This window comes from Perca fluviatilis, chromosome 18 (assembly GCF_010015445.1).
Source record: "Perca fluviatilis chromosome 18, GENO_Pfluv_1.0, whole genome shotgun sequence".
NCBI lineage: Eukaryota > Metazoa > Chordata > Actinopteri > Perciformes > Percidae > Perca > Perca fluviatilis.
The window spans coordinates 14,329,618-14,346,994 of record NC_053129.1 but is presented as its reverse complement, the minus strand read 5'-3'; the positions used below and the strand labels follow the sequence as shown (position 1 = coordinate 14,346,994).

At 42.4% G+C, this 17,377-nt stretch overlaps 2 protein-coding genes across 11 annotated transcripts in view; one reads left to right on the top strand and one right to left on the bottom strand.

The window, feature by feature from the left end:
- LOC120547016 (mitogen-activated protein kinase-binding protein 1-like) overlaps positions 1–11,356 on the top strand; it is a 23,752-nt gene extending 12,396 nt beyond the window's left edge. The window contains exons 18-33 of one of the 5 annotated variants that reach the window (XM_039782360.1): positions 5–68; positions 438–548; positions 683–834; positions 1,592–1,629; positions 2,427–2,627; positions 2,752–2,894; positions 3,046–3,185; positions 3,895–4,089; positions 4,591–4,654; positions 5,794–5,919; positions 6,399–6,574; positions 6,912–7,547; positions 7,655–7,742; positions 8,256–8,344; positions 9,372–9,457; positions 10,485–11,356. In XM_039782360.1, the coding sequence (XP_039638294.1) occupies positions 5–68; positions 438–548; positions 683–834; positions 1,592–1,629; positions 2,427–2,627; positions 2,752–2,894; positions 3,046–3,185; positions 3,895–4,089; positions 4,591–4,654; positions 5,794–5,919; positions 6,399–6,574; positions 6,912–7,547; positions 7,655–7,742; positions 8,256–8,344; positions 9,372–9,457; positions 10,485–10,724 (2,549 nt within the window). In that variant the 3' untranslated portion in view covers positions 10,725–11,356. Of the gene's footprint in view, positions 1–4; positions 69–437; positions 549–682; positions 835–1,591; positions 1,630–2,426; positions 2,628–2,751; positions 2,895–3,045; positions 3,186–3,894; positions 4,090–4,587; positions 4,655–5,793; positions 5,920–6,398; positions 6,575–6,911; positions 7,548–7,654; positions 7,743–8,255; positions 8,519–9,371; positions 9,458–10,484 lie in introns of all 5 variants that reach the window. The other 4 variants (XM_039782357.1, XM_039782359.1, XM_039782356.1 and 1 more) reach the window with 4 other exon arrangements.
- Positions 11,353–17,377, bottom strand: LOC120547018 (galectin-3). 6 transcript variants are annotated; one of them, XM_039782364.1, is made up of 6 exons: positions 17,285–17,377; positions 15,767–15,843; positions 14,903–15,547; positions 14,648–14,736; positions 14,330–14,501; positions 11,353–11,943 (listed from the first exon to the last, which is right to left on the bottom strand). In XM_039782364.1, the coding sequence occupies exons 2-6, from the start codon at positions 15,806–15,808 to the stop codon at positions 11,785–11,787; spliced, it is 1,107 nt and encodes a 368-aa protein (XP_039638298.1). In that variant the 5' UTR covers positions 15,809–15,843; positions 17,285–17,377; the 3' UTR covers positions 11,353–11,784. The 6 variants fall into 6 exon arrangements, with proteins under 6 accessions (XP_039638298.1, XP_039638296.1, XP_039638299.1 ...); XM_039782362.1 differs by having other exon boundaries at positions 14,903–15,661; positions 15,803–15,843; XM_039782365.1 differs by having other exon boundaries at positions 15,803–15,843.

Here is a 17,377-nt window from a genome sequence, read left to right as displayed (position 1 = left end):
GCAGAGATTGTCACTGGGATGAAGTTTACCAATGACTGCAAGCATTTGATTTCTGTGTCAGGGGACAGGTGAGAAACAGTCCTGTGTGTGGTCCTACTAGTGGCTCCCTTGGATTCATATGGACTCCAGTAATCTAGAGTATACTGACAATTCAGCATTTAGAATATTATAATTCAGTTGTATTTCTAAAAAGATAACAAGCATTAGTTCTATATCTAAAATTAGAGCTCTAATAACAAGGACACATCCAAATATGAACAATACACTGGAATAAAACTACTGTAGAAAACCAGGATTGGAGCAGCAAATTAAAAATCCTCTTCAGCCTCTGCTGCCAGAGGAAATGAGTGTGGAAATGTGTTTGCAGACAGTTGCCTCAAAAGTCGAGCTGAAATGAAACGTTGAATTTTTAATGGCGGAATGCTGTTATCTCCCAGCTGTATCTTTGTGTGGCGACTGGCTCCAGAACTGACAATCAGCATGAGAGAGAGGCTCTGCCAGCTCCGACAAAACCCAAACGCGCACCCCTGCAAGACCTCCAGTCTCAGGTGACCACACACACGACCACCTTTAACTCCTAAGGAACGTTCATTGCTAAACCTGATGGTAAAGTACAACGACTGCCAGAATACTCACAGGATGCTCATGATTTTGTCCCGACATTGTGACGGTGTTACTCCAGGCGAGAGGTGTACAGTGCCCCCACTCTGGGTGGTCTGTCCTCTGACAGCGACCGCGAGCACGAGGAGGAGGAGGACGGAGCAGAGAACGACGACCCCGAAGACAATGCAGCCAATAGTTCCTCTGACAGCAGCCATGGAGAGGAGGACACAGGTACTGCAACTTGACATCATGACTTCGCGTAAACGTACACGCCACCTTCTAAAGTGCCATGTTATCTGTACGCATTTTGAGCTTTGTCTACGCCGTATACAGCACGTTACATTTTGAGCAGCTATCCGCGTGTATGGCTACGCTGTATACAGCAGACGGGTTGCAGACTGATGTCAGTAAGTGGCGTATGTATGACACGGCAATTCGTACGCCATTTTGGCGTGTTATCAAGACGCAGACATAATCGCTTTTCGGACAGTTGGGTTTAGGAAAACAATAACGGTGTTGGGTTTAGGAAAAGAAGAAAGCGACGGTTGGGTTTAGGAAACGTGACAGTGGGACACGATCGCCGGTCTCCTGGGATTTTCGGGCTTTCATACTACTCACTACAGCGTAAATTGACACTCAATCGCAAGGTAATGTAAGTCAATGGAGGCCAAACGGCATTGATAAACATAAAAAGCGATTATGCGTCTTGATAACACGTCAAAATGACATACGAATTGGCGTGTCATACATACGCCACTTATTGGGATCAGTCTGGGTACTGATTATGAAGTGAAGGAGAGTACAAACACAGTGCTGACTCTAATTCAGGTGACTGCATGTTGTCCATTTAGGTGTGACCGCTTGTGTTAGAGAGTATCATCTTGACTATTCTCTCTGTGAAGGGCAGCTTTTGAAAAAAAACCAACAAAAATAAAGTGTTATTTCATTATTTTGAAGCTTCTGATTATTGGGCTCTTTCATACAACAGGTGGCTCAGATGAAGGACAGGACTGGGAGCTGACTAAGGTTTGTGGTTATGTTCAATGTGAAAAGACTTTTATCAGTTTAAACATTGGAAATGCTTTTTTGAATGCTTTTGTGTTAGAAATATTAAATGTGAAGACCATTTTTATTGCACTATCCCACCATTTTTGCACCTTGTTATTCCCATAGAAATACACTGGTCAGGAAAGAGTGATGAGGATTGATTGATAGACAACAAAGTGGGAAGAGTGAATGAATGTTCTTTACCACATGTTTCGAAGGGACACTTTTACTTGAATGTTTCCATTATAATGCAGTATGTAATTTGTTCCATTATTTCATACTTTAATTATTATTTCATGCTAAGTACATCTCAATTTTTGGAAGTAAAGTACTGTACCAAAAACCTAGCAATACACAATGTGTCCCCCTCAGTACAGCTTTACACATCTTTCCAGTCATCTGTCTCCTCTAGTTTTCTGTCAGTACTTCAGAAGGACTGAAGCGGCTTAAGGATCTTGGGCTTCACTCTACCATACATGAGATTAAAGTGATGTGCCTTTTTTTTGAGGGGGTGTGGGGGTGTGGGGGGGGAATACCGTGCTGAGTCTTAAAAGTGATTAAAAAAAAGCAATGTGAAATTCAGAGTTTAGGTATTAAAACTAGATCACACAACATAATCTAAGATGTGTACACCTGGAGGAAAATTGACATTTTTAAGTACTTCAACTTTAATTTCCAGAACTGCTGCTGGATGCCATTTTTCATTCATGTCTTTTTACAAGAGAATTTTGTGGTTCACTGTGTCAACTTGTACTTCTCCTGTACATCCTCTCCAGCATGGAGTTGTCAGCCAGGTCACGCCTGACTCCTCTAAACGTCCTCGGAGACGCTGGTCTCATCGCATGGGCTCTCTGGAGCTGAAAGTGAAATCCATGCTGGACCTGAGACAGCTGGAGACCTTTGCTCCCAAGAAAAACCCCAGCTGCTCCCCTCATGACAGAGAGAGATGGAGCACGTCCAGCCTCCAGGAGCCCGTGGTATGCATGGATCTGTGTCTTAGAGATAGAGAAAGAGGGAGCTTTCCATATGGATCCGTGTGTGTGTGTGTGTGTGTGTGTGTGTATTTGCACTGCTAAGTCACCTCATTTTCTGCTGCTGCAGTTGGAAGAGAGAGCCAAGAGGCACCGGCCCTGGCCACATGCTGACTGGCTGTCCTCCTCACACCCATCCAAGGGCATCATGGGGGCTGATGAAGCCGTGCTGTACCCCGAGGAGAACGAGATCGACGCAAGTCTGCAGGGGAGGTAAATCCCCACTCACTACACGTGCTTTCACTCCAGTGATCACAATGGCACTGAAAGAGAACCAAAGTGCTTCTCTATTCTTGGTTTATTGTTTCCCTCTCCACCCCATGCTCCTTATTGTTTCCTCCTCTCTCTGTTTTTCATCCATCAGTGATTACACGGTGAAGGAGCAGCACTGCAGGATGCAAGGCCGAGGGATCCACAGTGAGAGCAAGAAAAGCCGCAGCCCAGACAGTGCCTGCTCTCTGGGCTACGACAGCAGGGACTCCAGCCCAGATCGGGTCCTGGATGGTGAGGTCTTACTGTCTGGCGACAACAATAAAACACATAAGAAAAAACTGTTAAAGCAGTACATTGATGTAATCATTTACTTTAGCTAGAATGAAAACACAAGGGTATAAAGATTATCATTTAAAGCCACTTCTGTCTGTGTACAATTTAATCATTTCCGACCCCCCAGACCCTCCACTCTGGACACTGTAGCAGACATTCATAAACAAAGAAAAACTAGTGCCCCAAAATAAATTGAAGATTAAATTAGTTTATTATTTTAAGATCATACCTAATTTCTACTTATAGCTGCTTTCAGTGAAGGTTTTTCTTGCTTCTGTCTTTTTTTCAATAGTAGCTTGAGGTTGAATAAAACATATTTCAATATGTTTCTACATTTCTGTTTCAAGTTATAAATGTCAAGTGCTGGAATTAAAATGAAAAGCTAAAATGTACATGAAAGCCGTGATATCTCTTCAACATGCAGTGAAGCTGATACCCGCTGACAGGATTTGAGCCCACAGAGGCTAGGATTTCCCCCCCGCAGTTTCAGACCTGATAGAAATATGTCAGATAATACTACCACATAAGCGTCAGTGTTCTGGCTGGTCATTTACCATTATCTGGTACCTCCCTGCTGTATGCAGTCAATGTACTAAGGTCAAGGAGGGATTGAAAAGGGTTGTTTTCTTACCTCTCTCTCTTACCTTTTTCTTCTTTGCGCTTTTAGATTCTGCAGATGTGGGGTCCCTGAGCCAGGACAGCTCTGATGAGGAGAACGAAGAGAGGGAAGAAGAGGAGCAGAAGGCAGAAGTGACGACTATAGACGAGGCTCTGAGGACAGTGACTGACACTGCTGACTGCAGTCAAGAAGATTTCCTCAAGCAGAACTTTGAGACGCTGGAAGAGAGCAGCAGCAGCATGGGTAACTAACATGGAACTTTAAAAGGAATAATGAAACATTTTGGGGGAAACACTTATTCTGTGTTTTAGCTGAGTTAGTTGAAAAGATTAATACCACTATCATGTCTGTAGGTTAAACATTTTTTTCCCCTTCTGACAGACCTAAACTAGCTGTTTCCCCTGTTCTGCTCTTTATGCTAAACTAAGCTAAACTAATTCCTAGTCTCCTGGCTGTAGCTTCAAATTAAACAGACAGATATAAGACTGGTATCTATCTTTTTAGCTAACTCAGGGGAAGAAAATGAATATGCTTATTTCCAAAAATGTAGAACTATTCCTTTAAATGACCTCACGTGGCAACAATATTGATTAGCCTTTTTGGTTTTCGTCCACTTTCTGTTTCTCTTTCTTTTTTTTCTCTTTGTGTCACTGTGTGTTTTTCTTCTCTTACTGCCACTGTCTCTATTTTCCTTATTTTTTTTTTTTTTTTTTTTTTCTCACGCTTGATGTCTGCCCACAGCAGAGCAGAGCCGAGTCCCTCGGCTCAGTATGTCTTCACGCTTCCTGGCCAGAGGACATAATAACAGGTACTGTTGACCACTTCAGACCAGTGTGCATTCACAGCTATAATTACAAACCCATGTGGAATCATGCACACTGCTTCGCTAAACCATCTGTGTACCCTCCTGATGTAGCCAAGCTGTCAGTTTAAAAAGACATTGTTATCTATGTTTTTTGGGTAATTTTATGTGTGTAGGAAGATTGTTTTGTTTTTTTGTCCTTGGACGTTTTTACTTTTTTAGTTGTGATAATGAACAAGACATTACACTGTAAAACACTATATGATTCAAAGAATAGTTTCAACATGTTTATTCGCTTTCTTGCAGAGTTACGTGACAAGATGGACATGGTACATCTCTGTCTGCTAAATATGAAGCTACAACTAGCATCCGGTGATCTTGGCTTAGCACAAAGACTGGAAACAGGGAAACAGCTCGAAAAAGCTCACATATAAACATTGTTGTTAGAGACATCTAGTGGTGTGAAGTCGTATTGCATTTGAGTTCTCATACTTTAGACCCTCCTCTCTTGCCATTAGTTTCTTTTTTGCTCCTGACTCTAGTCTACTGAGAGGACATGCTGCAGTTACTTTTCTCTTTTGGCCTTTGTTAGCTTTTGAAAGTCTAAGTCTGTGAGAATTTCTGTATGAAGCATGTAACGTTAAATATCTACTTTGATATTAGCATAACATTTACGTTGTAATAATAGATGCTAATTGCTATTACCATTTCTCCATTGACATCCATGTTAAATTGAGCTTAAATGCTAACTAGTCCTGCAAGTCTCATGATTATGGCTACTGCTCCTGGCCAAGAAATAGTTTGTGATAATACATGTTCCTGATATCTTTATAAAATGCCACTCTCTGTGACTTTACAGCTAAAGATTTAGCTACGACCAGCAGCCGTTTAGCTTAGCTTAGCACAAAGACTGGAAACAGCTATCCGGGCTCTGTCCAAATGTAACAAAACACTGCTGGGGGTAGCTTAATATATAGTGTACAGACATAAGAATGGCATCAATCTTTTCATCTCACTCTATGCAAGAAAGCAAATAAGCGTATTTCCCAAAATGTCATAATATACCATTAACTTACAGTATAGGCATATATTGTGTATTTGACTCGCCTGCTCCCCTGACCCTGTTATGCCTTCTCCCTGTGTAGGGGCATGCCTCTGTTTGCTAAAGTGCAGGGAAAGGAACACAGCAGCCACTCTGCTAAGCCCCCTGTGTCAAAAGTACGGCCCTTGATGGAAGATAGCCAGAGCAGAAACACGGAAGAGGGGCCACAGTAAGAAGAAAACACTAGACTTGCAGCTGCAGTTTATTTTTAGACAAATGCAGCTTTGGCAGACTTAGATTAATGAATCATAAATGCAAAAGATCAAAAAAGCACAAAAGGTACTCTTTTTGCATAAAGAAACGATTCTAAAACATTAATAAGTCCACATGGCAAGAATGCAATATAGGAGATCCTGAGGTCACACTAGGCTGTTATGTTTACACTGTTTACAGCCAGAACATTTTCTGAAAATCCTGCTTTTACTTAAAGATTAATAATGGATAAGGATAGCAAAGCAGGGCGAAACGGAACTCTTATCTAAACTAATTATGCGGATGCAAATAAATTGGACTAACTTACTACATTGTTGACAAAATGTAGCTGAGACCAAAAATTGAAAAAGTAAATGATGTTTACTTTGGCTTGTTCTTGCCATTTCTGAGTTATTGTGTGCGACGTGATCTTAAATCTGCTGTGTTGCCTCTTAGCGGGTTAGATGCTTCAGAGAGAGACGGCGCTCCTACCCTTCGACCCCTGAAGAAGAGGAGGAGTTCAGGGTGCCACCTGTGGAGGTTGTCCAACCCTCCATCCAAAGCTCCGCTGCTGCTGGACCCACCAACATGTTTACAGAAATCACACTCTGCCCAGAACCTGGCCTCGGACTGTACGTTTCATCATCATTTTGTTAATATATTACTATGTATTTGCTTCCATTTCTGTAATATTTGGGTGAGATTATTCAGTGAGCTACATAAGCTCCATTCAGTGTGCATTGTGAGACACTTAAACGGCCTTAAGAGTGAATTTAAACATAATTTGCATTCAGATCTTCTGTGAAATATTCAAAATAGGCTTCTCTGACTTTGCATTATTACCTGGAATTGGCAATAAAACATTTATATGTTGTAAAACTAAAAGTCATCCACGTAATTCCTAACAACATAATTAAATATACTTCTATTTTATCAAAACAAATCTCCACTTCTCTATTTTGTCTCCAGATCTTCACTCCCCTGTGCCCTCTAGTGACCAAAGCGAGTTCCGCATAAGACCTCAGCAGCTTTCCCTGAATCATGACACTCCACAGCCTTCCTTCCACTTTTCCTCACCCTCCTCTGGGTCCCCCCAGTCTCCCCAGTCCCCACTGTCCTGGGAGAGCCCCAAACTGAAGCCCCACCACTCCTACATGAACCCCACTGCCAGCTCCATGGCCAAAAGCAGCCGCTCCACCTCGCTGGGAGAGGTTATCCAGATGGATTATCCGCCACCTTGCTCCCCCACCTTCCCCAGGGACAGCAGGTCATGTGGGGAGCTGGAGATCGAACCTGCCCTTCTCACCCCGTCTCCTGTTGCTGCTTTCCCCTCTACTGTCTCATCGACATCGTCCCTCTTATCGTGTCCTCTGCCAAACAGTCCCTCCCCAGCTCCTCCCCATCCTATCGCTACGGTTTCACCCACTTCTTTTACCCAGAACATCCCGCCCTCTCGCATCCCGCTTCCCAAACAGCTTCTCAGCCCTCGCCGCAGTTTCTGTCTGGAGGGGATGTCAAGCTTAAGTTGTTCCGGAGACCCGGCGAGGGTTTCTAATTCTACCGTAGACCCTGGATGCGACATCACACCTACACCTGGAAACAGAGGTTAGACAGCCAGCCATATGCTGTAGATGGGACAAATACACGCACAAGTAAGGAACTAAAAAGCAGATTGCCTGTGTGTGATTTTGTGTACATCTTGTTGTCTTCAGCACTGGGCAGGAAACTGTCTTTAAGTTTGGATCCTTCTTTGCCAAGTTCACTACCAGTGAGGCAGAAGAAAGACTCTGTTTCAGAGAGGTATGTTTTTTTCTCATTTTTTATATTCTTTTATTTTTTGCAAAAAAAAAAATAAATGGGAAGAAGTACATACATACATCTCATTCCTTATATTTCAAGTTCTTCACAAAAGTACAAAACAGGACATAGACATACAAAAACAACAAACAACCCCAACAAACGTTCATGTACGATGAATGCACTCAGATAACACTCATAGTCCCTAACATTAATGTCAAACTTCATAAAGTCAAATTCTCTATGAGTTTGCCATGTCTTCAAAAAGTCTGAGGTTCTGTCTTTACTCTTCCAATAAATGCTGTCCATAACAAAGTAGCTTGAGAGTTCATTCCACCAGTGGACTATTGCTGGGGGGTTTGGATGCCTTCCAGTTTAAAGCTATGCATTTCCTAGCTGCCATCAAGGCAAGATCTATGTACCTACTTTCATATTAATTACCAAAAGACATAAACGGCCACTTCTAAACATTTAGCCGCATTTAGTTTGACACACATTTCTGACATCTCTTCCCAGTGCCAAGGATCCATTACAGGTGGCTGTGGCCAAAGAGTGCCCTCGGGTGCCTGAACAGGCCCACGCATCGAGCGCTGATCCCCAGCCAGGTCTGGCTTCCCACAACTCTTTTATCAACCTGTCCATCGCTACTGTTCCTCCTCTCCATCACTCCATCACTGCATCTCTTCACACTGCTCTCCCTGTCTGTCCGTCTGCTTGTCTGTCTCACGTTTCTCCATCTGTCTCTGTGCCCGCCTGCTGTCAACACTGTGATTACATGGGTGAGTCCACAGATGAAGGGACGTTGGACGTTTTGAATTCTACTCTTTAGGTTGATTTTGCGATCTGTTAGTTGAGGAGAACAAGCTTGACGACAGGCTTGATATTCCACTTGAACACATGCCATATCAAAAGCTGATTGCTATAAAATTTGCTAAACACATTCACACTTGCTCAAAGGATAGACCCTGATAATCTACAGTAATAGAGAGATTGCAGTGGAGTCCCTTTTGGTGATATAGAGAGCCTCAGTTAAATGATGCGCCACTGCAGATAGTTTTTCCTCACATTGCTCACTTCCTCAAAATATAAAGGTATCTATTAGAGTTCCAATGCTGAGATGATTCTCAAAATAACTTCTTCATCCTGTTCTTTACGCTTCTGTGCCCGCTGTTCTGTGGATGATAACTGCCTCACAAAGGCAACAGATTTCATTTCAATTTGAGAACATAGAATCCATAAATGCCATTAGATGATATCCAGTCCACATTTGTACCTAGAACCGTGTGTTGCCGGAGGATATCAACTGTGAAATCCTTTTTCTCAGTTCCACAGCTCACACAGCTCCTGCTCTCTGGCTTTATACAGCAGCCTCCTCGTGTGTGCTTTCTATAGTTTCATTTCTGCTACGTTTTTTCTTTTCTTTTCATGTTCTTCAACCTTTTGCTCAACATTTACTGTGTGCCTACTTCGCTCGATATCAGTGTGTTTTTGTGCATGCGCTGTCGGCGTGTGCGTCTTTGTGAAGACTCGGATTTGCCACATGCTGCGCTGTACTTGAAAGAGTCTCTCTCTCTCTCTCTCTCTCTCTCTCTCTCTCTCTCTCTCTCTCTCTCTCTCTCTCAATCTCTGCAGATCACTCCATCACCTTGGAAACTTGTAGGCAGGCTGTTACGGAGCTTCACAACAGTCTGAGGAAAACGGCCTCGCTGTACACTATGGTCAGTATGTGTGTGTGTGTGTGTGTGTGTGTGTGTGTGTGTGAATGTGAATGTGCGCGTGGGGAAATGAGTAAGAGGGGAGATGGGGGGGGGGAGTTCAGAGAGTATGAAAGATAACAAAATCGGTAGGATAATGGGGAATATAGAGATACTTTCTCACATATTTCATGCCTGTTAATGCTGTCACTCATATTCCTCTTATTGTCATGAGTTGCGTATGAAGTTAGATATTACTGTTGATATTTTTGTCATTTTTAAAATCCTCTTGTTCCTCATCTTGTTTTAATGCACCGTTTTGTCTCAGTTTATTTGTTGCTGCTCTTTGCACATCTTATCTATGGTGAAATCCATACATTTTTCTTTTAACAATGTTTGGAGTTTTGAGATCATAGTTACTACTGTGAAAATAAAGTCAAATCTGGTGATACGTAAATATAAGCGGCCAGGCACGAAAATAATACAAAAAAATGTATTCATTCATTATATGTAAATGTTGTACCTGTTCCGCCTTTACCAATAAAAAACAAATAGGTTCATTAAAGTACACAGAAACAAAAAATATATCCTGATTATTGTCCCTTATTAATCGTTTGAAAAAAGACCATGACATGTTCCAAAATTCTTCAAATGCCTTCTTTTGTTGGACTTACAGTCCAAAACCCAAAGATATCCAACTATATAAAACAGAGAAAAACAGAAAGTGTGTCAGAAGCTGGAACCAGATAATGTTATTTGCTTGAATAATTAAGCAGTCAACCGATTATCAAATTAGTTTCAAATGAATTTCTTCCACTTGACAGATTGATTAAGCGACTAATTGTTTCAGGACTAAACACGTTTCACTATTTTATGGACTAGACCTGAACCGGGCGTGACCATACTTGAGTGTTTTTACATTCTATACATGCAATTTCAGTAACTTCAGGGGCACACATGGAGTTTCATCTATACTTTGATGAACGGATCAAACGGGGAAAGACACTGACATACTGTCTGTTTTTCATATGTCTGTATTCATTAAAACCAGGTGCTTCAACACGGCCAACAGCCCAGTGAAGATCAGCAAGAAATGAGGAGCATTCTGTCCGAGGCCCTGTTCACCGTCAAGGCTGAGCTGGACTCTCTGCCTCACCCCCCCTCACAGTGGGAAGGGCCCCGAGTGGACCATGGGGTCAAAGGTGAAGGAGAGAAGGCCCTGGCTCTGCTGGAGCAGTACGCTGAGCTGCTGCTTAAGTCTGTGGAGAGGAGACTAGACACCAAGACGTGAGGAAGGTAGACTGATGTTTGCCATCTGTTTGTACGAACAGACACACGCACACACAGTAGCACTGTGAATCGCAACACTTGTTATTTGCACAGAGCTCTTTTGGAACTTTTTTTATGGCCTGAATGCAGATGAGGTGTTATTATATTTGGAGAAGCTGAAAGAAATGAATGCAGAAAAAAAAAAAGTAAAAAAAGTTATAGCCTTATTTTTCAAGTTTCTTTGTTTTCTACTTTTTAAAGTCACATTTCATAAGTGTAATGAATCATAGTTGTTATGAAGGGAGACACCAGAAGGACAAAGATGATGAAGTTATATGAAGAGCACAGGTCGTTAGGCTCTGAGATTAAAATGTAAAATGTGTCCTTAGGGAGGCATTAAAGCAAGGAACGCAATCCTTAAGCCCTACTGCTAATGGGGCTAAATTCTTTCTGTCAGGTACTATCTAGAGATGTATACATTTTAAATATGTTGAAGTGGGAGGTTAGAGGAAGTTCAGGATAGATTCCTTAATGTGTATCATAAAACATTCCTTCTGTATGTTTATGCAAGTTTTTGTTTTATTTTTCTTCAAACTGTTGCACTGTTCTTTCTGAGTTCTCTTAAAAAATAAAAAATGATTGCATTGGACCAGATTTTTGACTGATAGTTTTATTTAAGAATTAGTACAGTTAACAGAACCCTAATGGATATCTAATAGACAGTATTGTTTTTTTTATGGCAATATTAACACATCTATAATTCTCAGTTAGTAGCAATTTAATAATATAGAAACTATTGTATACAACAAATACAGTAGCATCTGCATAGAGAATAGGAATGTTTGTATATGTATTAAATGTTAGCTATGTGGTAGAGGAAGTAGCATATAGAATGAGCTCAGCTCATGCCATAATTAATATGACATCCCGTATTAACACATTTGTTCGATCTTGAAGCTTCCTGATACATTTTTATATGTGTCTTTGTATGCATTTCTGCTCATGTGCATTTACAACATGCTCATACATGTCTGTGTCCTCGATGTATTGATTCATGTACTGCATGAGTAATAGTGTGCTTCCTATGGAAGTGTCTCCACATTGACGCAGGTGAGGACGACATCATGCAGGATGTTGATTCTGTCAATCTGGTTGAGCTCTCTGATTCGGTGTCGGAACTCAAACAGTGGGATGTTGTTCACTGCCACCCTGAACGTCTCTTGAGTGCACAGGATCTTCATCTGGAAGAGCAGAATACGAAGAATGTACTTTCATTGAGACTGTGACGTGGCTTGCATGCAGTGCACATTTATAGAAAGAAAAACACATTATTTAATAAGGATTTCATTTAGGAACAGTCATTCTGCAGGACCAAAAGCTGGAGCCCCCCCCCAAAAAAAAAAGAAAGAAAGATAGTGATGAGTAGTATAATTAGGATATTTTAAAGGAACACGCCAACTTATTTAGACTTTAGCTTATTCACTGTATCCCCCAGAGTTAGATAAGTCCATACATACCCTTCTCATCTCCGTGCGTGTTGTAACTCTGTGTGACGCACCCACAAACTGGGAACTATATTCTCAGAAGGCAAAGCACGGCTACTTCTGCTACTTGGGCGGAGTTATTTACTCACAGTACCTGAGAAGCCCATAGACAACAGATCCCATTGCTCTGGACGGAGACCAGTGAAGGATATTAGAAGCACTTTTCCGGTGATGGCTGAGCGTTACTGCGCAGCTGCAAACTGAACTTGCCGACGTAGATGTGACGTGAGCAACGTGTCTGAAAGTTGTAAGTGTTCTGGTAGCTGTGCCAAGAGAAATCTCAATCATTCCCAATCTTGCAGAGACGGAGAGTGTAGGTATATGTAAGGACATAACATAGGCACAGGCTAATTATTGCTAACTAAAATGCTAGTTAACATTAGTAATTAAACTAAACAGCTAATGTAAGTCGAAACTGCCTGCGTGCTTATTACTATGCGACAGCAAGTCGCGTGGTTATGACACAATCGTTAGCCTATTTTTACAAAAACGTCTGCTACGGAGCCATAACGTGAGGTACAAGGTAATGGAGTCTTATACATTGTCGTGTTTCTTTAGAAATAAACAATGGACAAATAAAGTAAAGTTATTCGCTGTCAAAGTGACGGCAAAATGAATGGCAGTCAATGGGATGCTAACGCGAGGTGATTGCTTGTTAGCATCAAAATGGCGCCATAGGAGGTATGCTTTGTGGAGGCTGGCTTGGAGAAGCCCCGTGGTGAGGAGCAGAGAGGTAAAGGGGCGCTATGCAGTTTTGGCCATTTCTTTGTTTTCTCGCTTTTTGCTCGCAGGTTTCTCTATAGAGCTCCCCCTACAGCTTTGGTTGGTGGAATAGATATTTGGCAGCTCCTATGTTTACTAGTGTCTGACTCGCTCGGTCAGTCTGCCGTTTCCTCTTTCTCTGTTCCTCCGACAATGCTTTCCTAGCTTTCTGCTTCTTTTTTGCCGGCTCAGCCATGACGATAATGTGAAAAACTCCATCGCTACCTTGTTGTATGTGTGCAGTGCCGAAGTAATTAGTTACATCTCAAGACCTGGTATCACGCAATACTTCCCGACGCTGAGGCCAGCGGCTCGCCGGCTGAAAGTTGCAAGGGTGGTTTTTTGGCTCACAGGTGCTAGTGGGAAGCGAGCGAGACGACGACCATTCAACCCGAAAAAAGTCATATAACCATTCCAATGACTCTGAAGCTGTTCAGTTAAATTAAGCTAAAAAAAACTGCATAGTTCCCCTTTAACGGTGCTTTTCAGGTGCTGCGCTAATCACTCTGCCCAAGTAGCAGTGCTTCGCCTTCTGAGAATATAGTTCCCAGTATGTAGACGGTTAGAAGATGGCTGTGTCTCATGTGACCTTGTTATTTGTACACGCTGTGACTATACAAATCACAACATGTAAATAGGAAAATGTTGGCCTTATTTTGTCACTTATTGGGAGCAGTAGGCTAGTTGGAGCCGGTTACCTCCAGGATCTGGGCTAAGCAAGGCTAGTGGTGGGTGCGTCAGACAGAGTTACAACAGGGTATGTAACTCTTGGGGATACGGTGAATAGCTAAAGTCCCAATAAGTCGCCGTGTTCGGTGCAAAATGTAACTGCCGCTGCCTGTAAAGCAAAATTGTTACTGATGTTATTGAGCTACATGAGACCCCCGCCCCACTGACCTCCAGGAGTCTTCCTGCAGTGCAGCAGTTCCCTTATCTAGGACCCGCTTGCACAAACGACTTTCCAACCCTTTCCATCTTTTCCAAACGTTAGCCTGACGTTAACCATGAGAAAGTGACCTAGAGTCAGTTACCATGTGTAGCATTTTGAAACATCAACATACCATTGTAAAAGGCTTACCACATAACAGATGAGAGCATGGTTAAATGAAATGATTAGTAGCTTATGTTTATGTTATTGATTTGATTTGTGTTGTAGAAAAGCAATAGTGGATTAGTAGCAGACACTGACACTTCAGGTGAACATATGTCTCCAAATGAATGTGGTAATGATTTATTGACGTTAACATGCTACACATAGCAGCTTTAAAGGGGCGCTTTTCAATGAACCGCCCCCTCTGATTCCTCTTTCTTATACACTCACCTCAAATGGGCTCCCTTGAGCGAAGGGGAAGGGTCCATTCAGGTCCCTCTCCTCTGGTCCCCAGCGCTCAGCCAGTTTGTGGTTACGGACCAACGCCTGTTTGCCCCCCTCACTGAAGCGGGGGTTGATGTGAAAGGCGATGTCGTTGCCTCTCAGAAAGTTCACTGTGAACCTGTGGAACACCAAAGCTGGTCAGACTGTCATTGACACTGTATTGTCTCTTTTGTGTACAATTTGTCTGCCCTGGTCAGACTTTTATATTGTGTATGAATTTTGGAAAAGACTTGTTCAAAGAGTGATCCAAGTAATGTTGCTTACATTTTTGCATTGGGTTTGACATGGCCCAAGATGGTCATCATCATCTTGTCATAGATCCCTCGGGCCAGGTTCAAGTTGTATGGCACACTCTAAACAGAGAGAGTGAGAGAATAACATTAAAACAACATGAATTATAAAGCAGCCAGGGATTAAACATACAGTATGGTATATCTATCAGTATCCTGTCTCTGTCTTTCCTGAGCATTGGCATAGAGCACTATAAGATGCATGCAAGTCAGATTCTTCTTGACTCACAAGAGGTCCAGATGTGGGTGGAAGCCAGTGTGGAGGCATGGCAGATGGACTCTGCCCAGGCCATCCTGACTGTCCTGGGTTATAGGGCCAGCCAGGGTGGGCAGGCCATCCTGGTACATTTGGACGGATGCTGGTAGCAGGAGCAGGTGCTGGGACTGGGACTGAAACTGGAGTTGGAGCTGGAATTTGAGTAGGGACTTGAGCTTGAACTGGAGCTGGTTGCTGGGGAGGCTGATACTGCGGAGGCTGGTACTGAGGAGGCTGGTACTGAGGAGGCTGATACTGGGAAGGTTGGTACTGGGGAGGTTGGTACTGGGAAGGTTGGTACTGGGTGCCTGGCCAGCAGGGCTGGCAGGGCTGCCCTGCAGCTGGAGCTGGAACTTGAGCTGGAGCTTGAACTACGTTTGTGCTAGGTGCAGGGGCTGGTGTCATGGCTTGAGGGACAGATACCGGAGCTGGTGTTGTCCCAGGCCAGCAGGGTGTGTTTGGCTGGCCAGTCCAGCACGGTGCAGGCTGGGTGGACTGTCCTGGTTGTCCTGGCCATGCAGGGAAACCAGCTCCGGGCTGCGGCAGGCTCGGCCAAATGCTGTTAGCCTGTGGGGCAGAACCAGAGGACGGGCAGCTGCCACACAGAGCTTCAGAATGCTGAGAGTGAGGAGGAGAGGGGGAAGATGGAGAGATAGAAGGATCAGGGTCAGGGTCAGGGGCCAGGGCAGAGATATGAGGAAGAGAGAGGGTGGACAGGATGGAGGACACCAACTTGCAGTTGCAAACATGGCCGTTTGACAAAAGCAAAAATTCAAGCATTCATATTTAGATGGAAAATGTGGAGACAATAGTTTCAGTGATTTGTGTCATTCTTACCAGAGTAGAGTTCTGAGAATTTGAGGAGGTACTTACATCCATGCTGCCTGCCAGAAGAAGATTACGTACAGCTTTTTCTATAAAAAAAAAAAAAAAATCACAAACATGTCTATGAAGGTGGTGGGGAGGACTGATAAGCTCTCCCTTCAGTCCATCTATGAGCAGTCTGTACATAGGCAGGCGCGGAGAGTATTGTTGGACCCGTCCCACATCCTTCAAATGGAATACAGGCTCTTGCCTTCTGGCAGAAGGTACCGAATCCCTAAAACTAAATTGAACCGTTTTAAATACTCCTTCGTACCAGTCTCCATCAAAATTTTAAATCAACATTTTAAATAGATTTGTACGATTTGCAATAGATAGGCCGGAGAAGTGTGCAATAACTTGGTGTTCTGCATTTTATATATATTTTTTTGTGTGTATGTTTTTTAGCTGTTATTTGTATTTTTTTACATGTAATAATTGTCTGTAATGGCAGCTACTACTATGCACTACGCACTCTTGAGTCCATGACAAATTTCCCCTAGGGGACAATAAAGTATGTTCTATTCTATTCTATTCTATTCTCCGAGGACCAACAGACACAGAAAACTAAAGACAGAACAAAACCAAAATAGATCACGTCTGTGATCACAAAGCCAAATGGTAGTAACATGCTATGGAAACTAAAACATTCCCTTTTAACAAGATACAGAGCTTGCACTGCAGTCAGACTGAGCTGTAATGAGCTTCAGAGAGAGGGAATAGTTCTCTAGGTGACCACCAGAGGACTCTACAGCTTCTCCAGATGTCAAAGTGTCGACACATGGTGCACTGGATGATTGTCTCCATATAGATATATATTGTTACAGTAACTGAAGCTTATTGGATGCCATGGAATATGCTAATTGAATGATGACCACAGAGAACATCCTGCAGAAACATAATGGCATATTGATTCAGGCTTATATCAATGACTTATCTGCATCAAGAGAGGAATGTGCAGTAACAATGATTCTTTGGTGTCCACAGACCCTACCAATAATATATGGTTGTTTTTGTGACTGCAAATTCAATTACTGTTACAACATGATATAACTATAGTTTTGTTATTTCATTCTACTTCTTAATGTTTGTTGCCTAAGAAATCCATTGAACACAGAAAATAATTTATTATGGGTATTTTACTTGCTAAATTGTTAAGCGTATTAAATCACATTATAATTACAGTGTATAATCATTAATGTATGTAGATGTAGGGCTTTTCAATAGTTTTGTTAACATTGCCAATCACTCAACAGCAATCAAACAGATAAGCTACATTTATATACATATGAAGATACATTATATTTTATATTATATTCACTCTACACACCTTTTGCTCTACAGCAGGACACTGACTATGGAATGCATTCTTTTCATGGTACTAATGCATCTTCTAGTATTGGATGCAAGTAACCTTTTTTGGTTCTGATCCACAGAAATATTAACCATTTTATATAAACCGTCACACATTAAGATTAAGACTGTAGAAGTTACCTTTTCTGGTCTTTAGTCCTCAGGTGCACACAGGAGCAGGCTGCAGGCCGTGGTGTAGTTAAAGTGAATCAGTCAGCTTGTTAGCCGAGCACA

Bases quoted from the DNA above. Each gene is read 5' to 3' on its own strand.
- LOC120547018 (XM_039782361.1), bottom strand. From the start codon at position 15,709: ATGCTTGAATTTTTGCTTTTGTCAAACGGCCATGTTTGCAACTGCAAG. The intron at 14,737-14,902 runs GTGAGTCAAGAA...CTCTCTGTTTAG, and splicing joins CACCCACATCTGGACCTCTT to AGTGTGCCATACAACTTGAA. The intron at 11,944-14,329 runs GTGAGTGTATAA...CTGCTCTTCCAG, and splicing joins CTCAAGGGAGCCCATTTGAG to ATGAAGATCCTGTGCACTCA.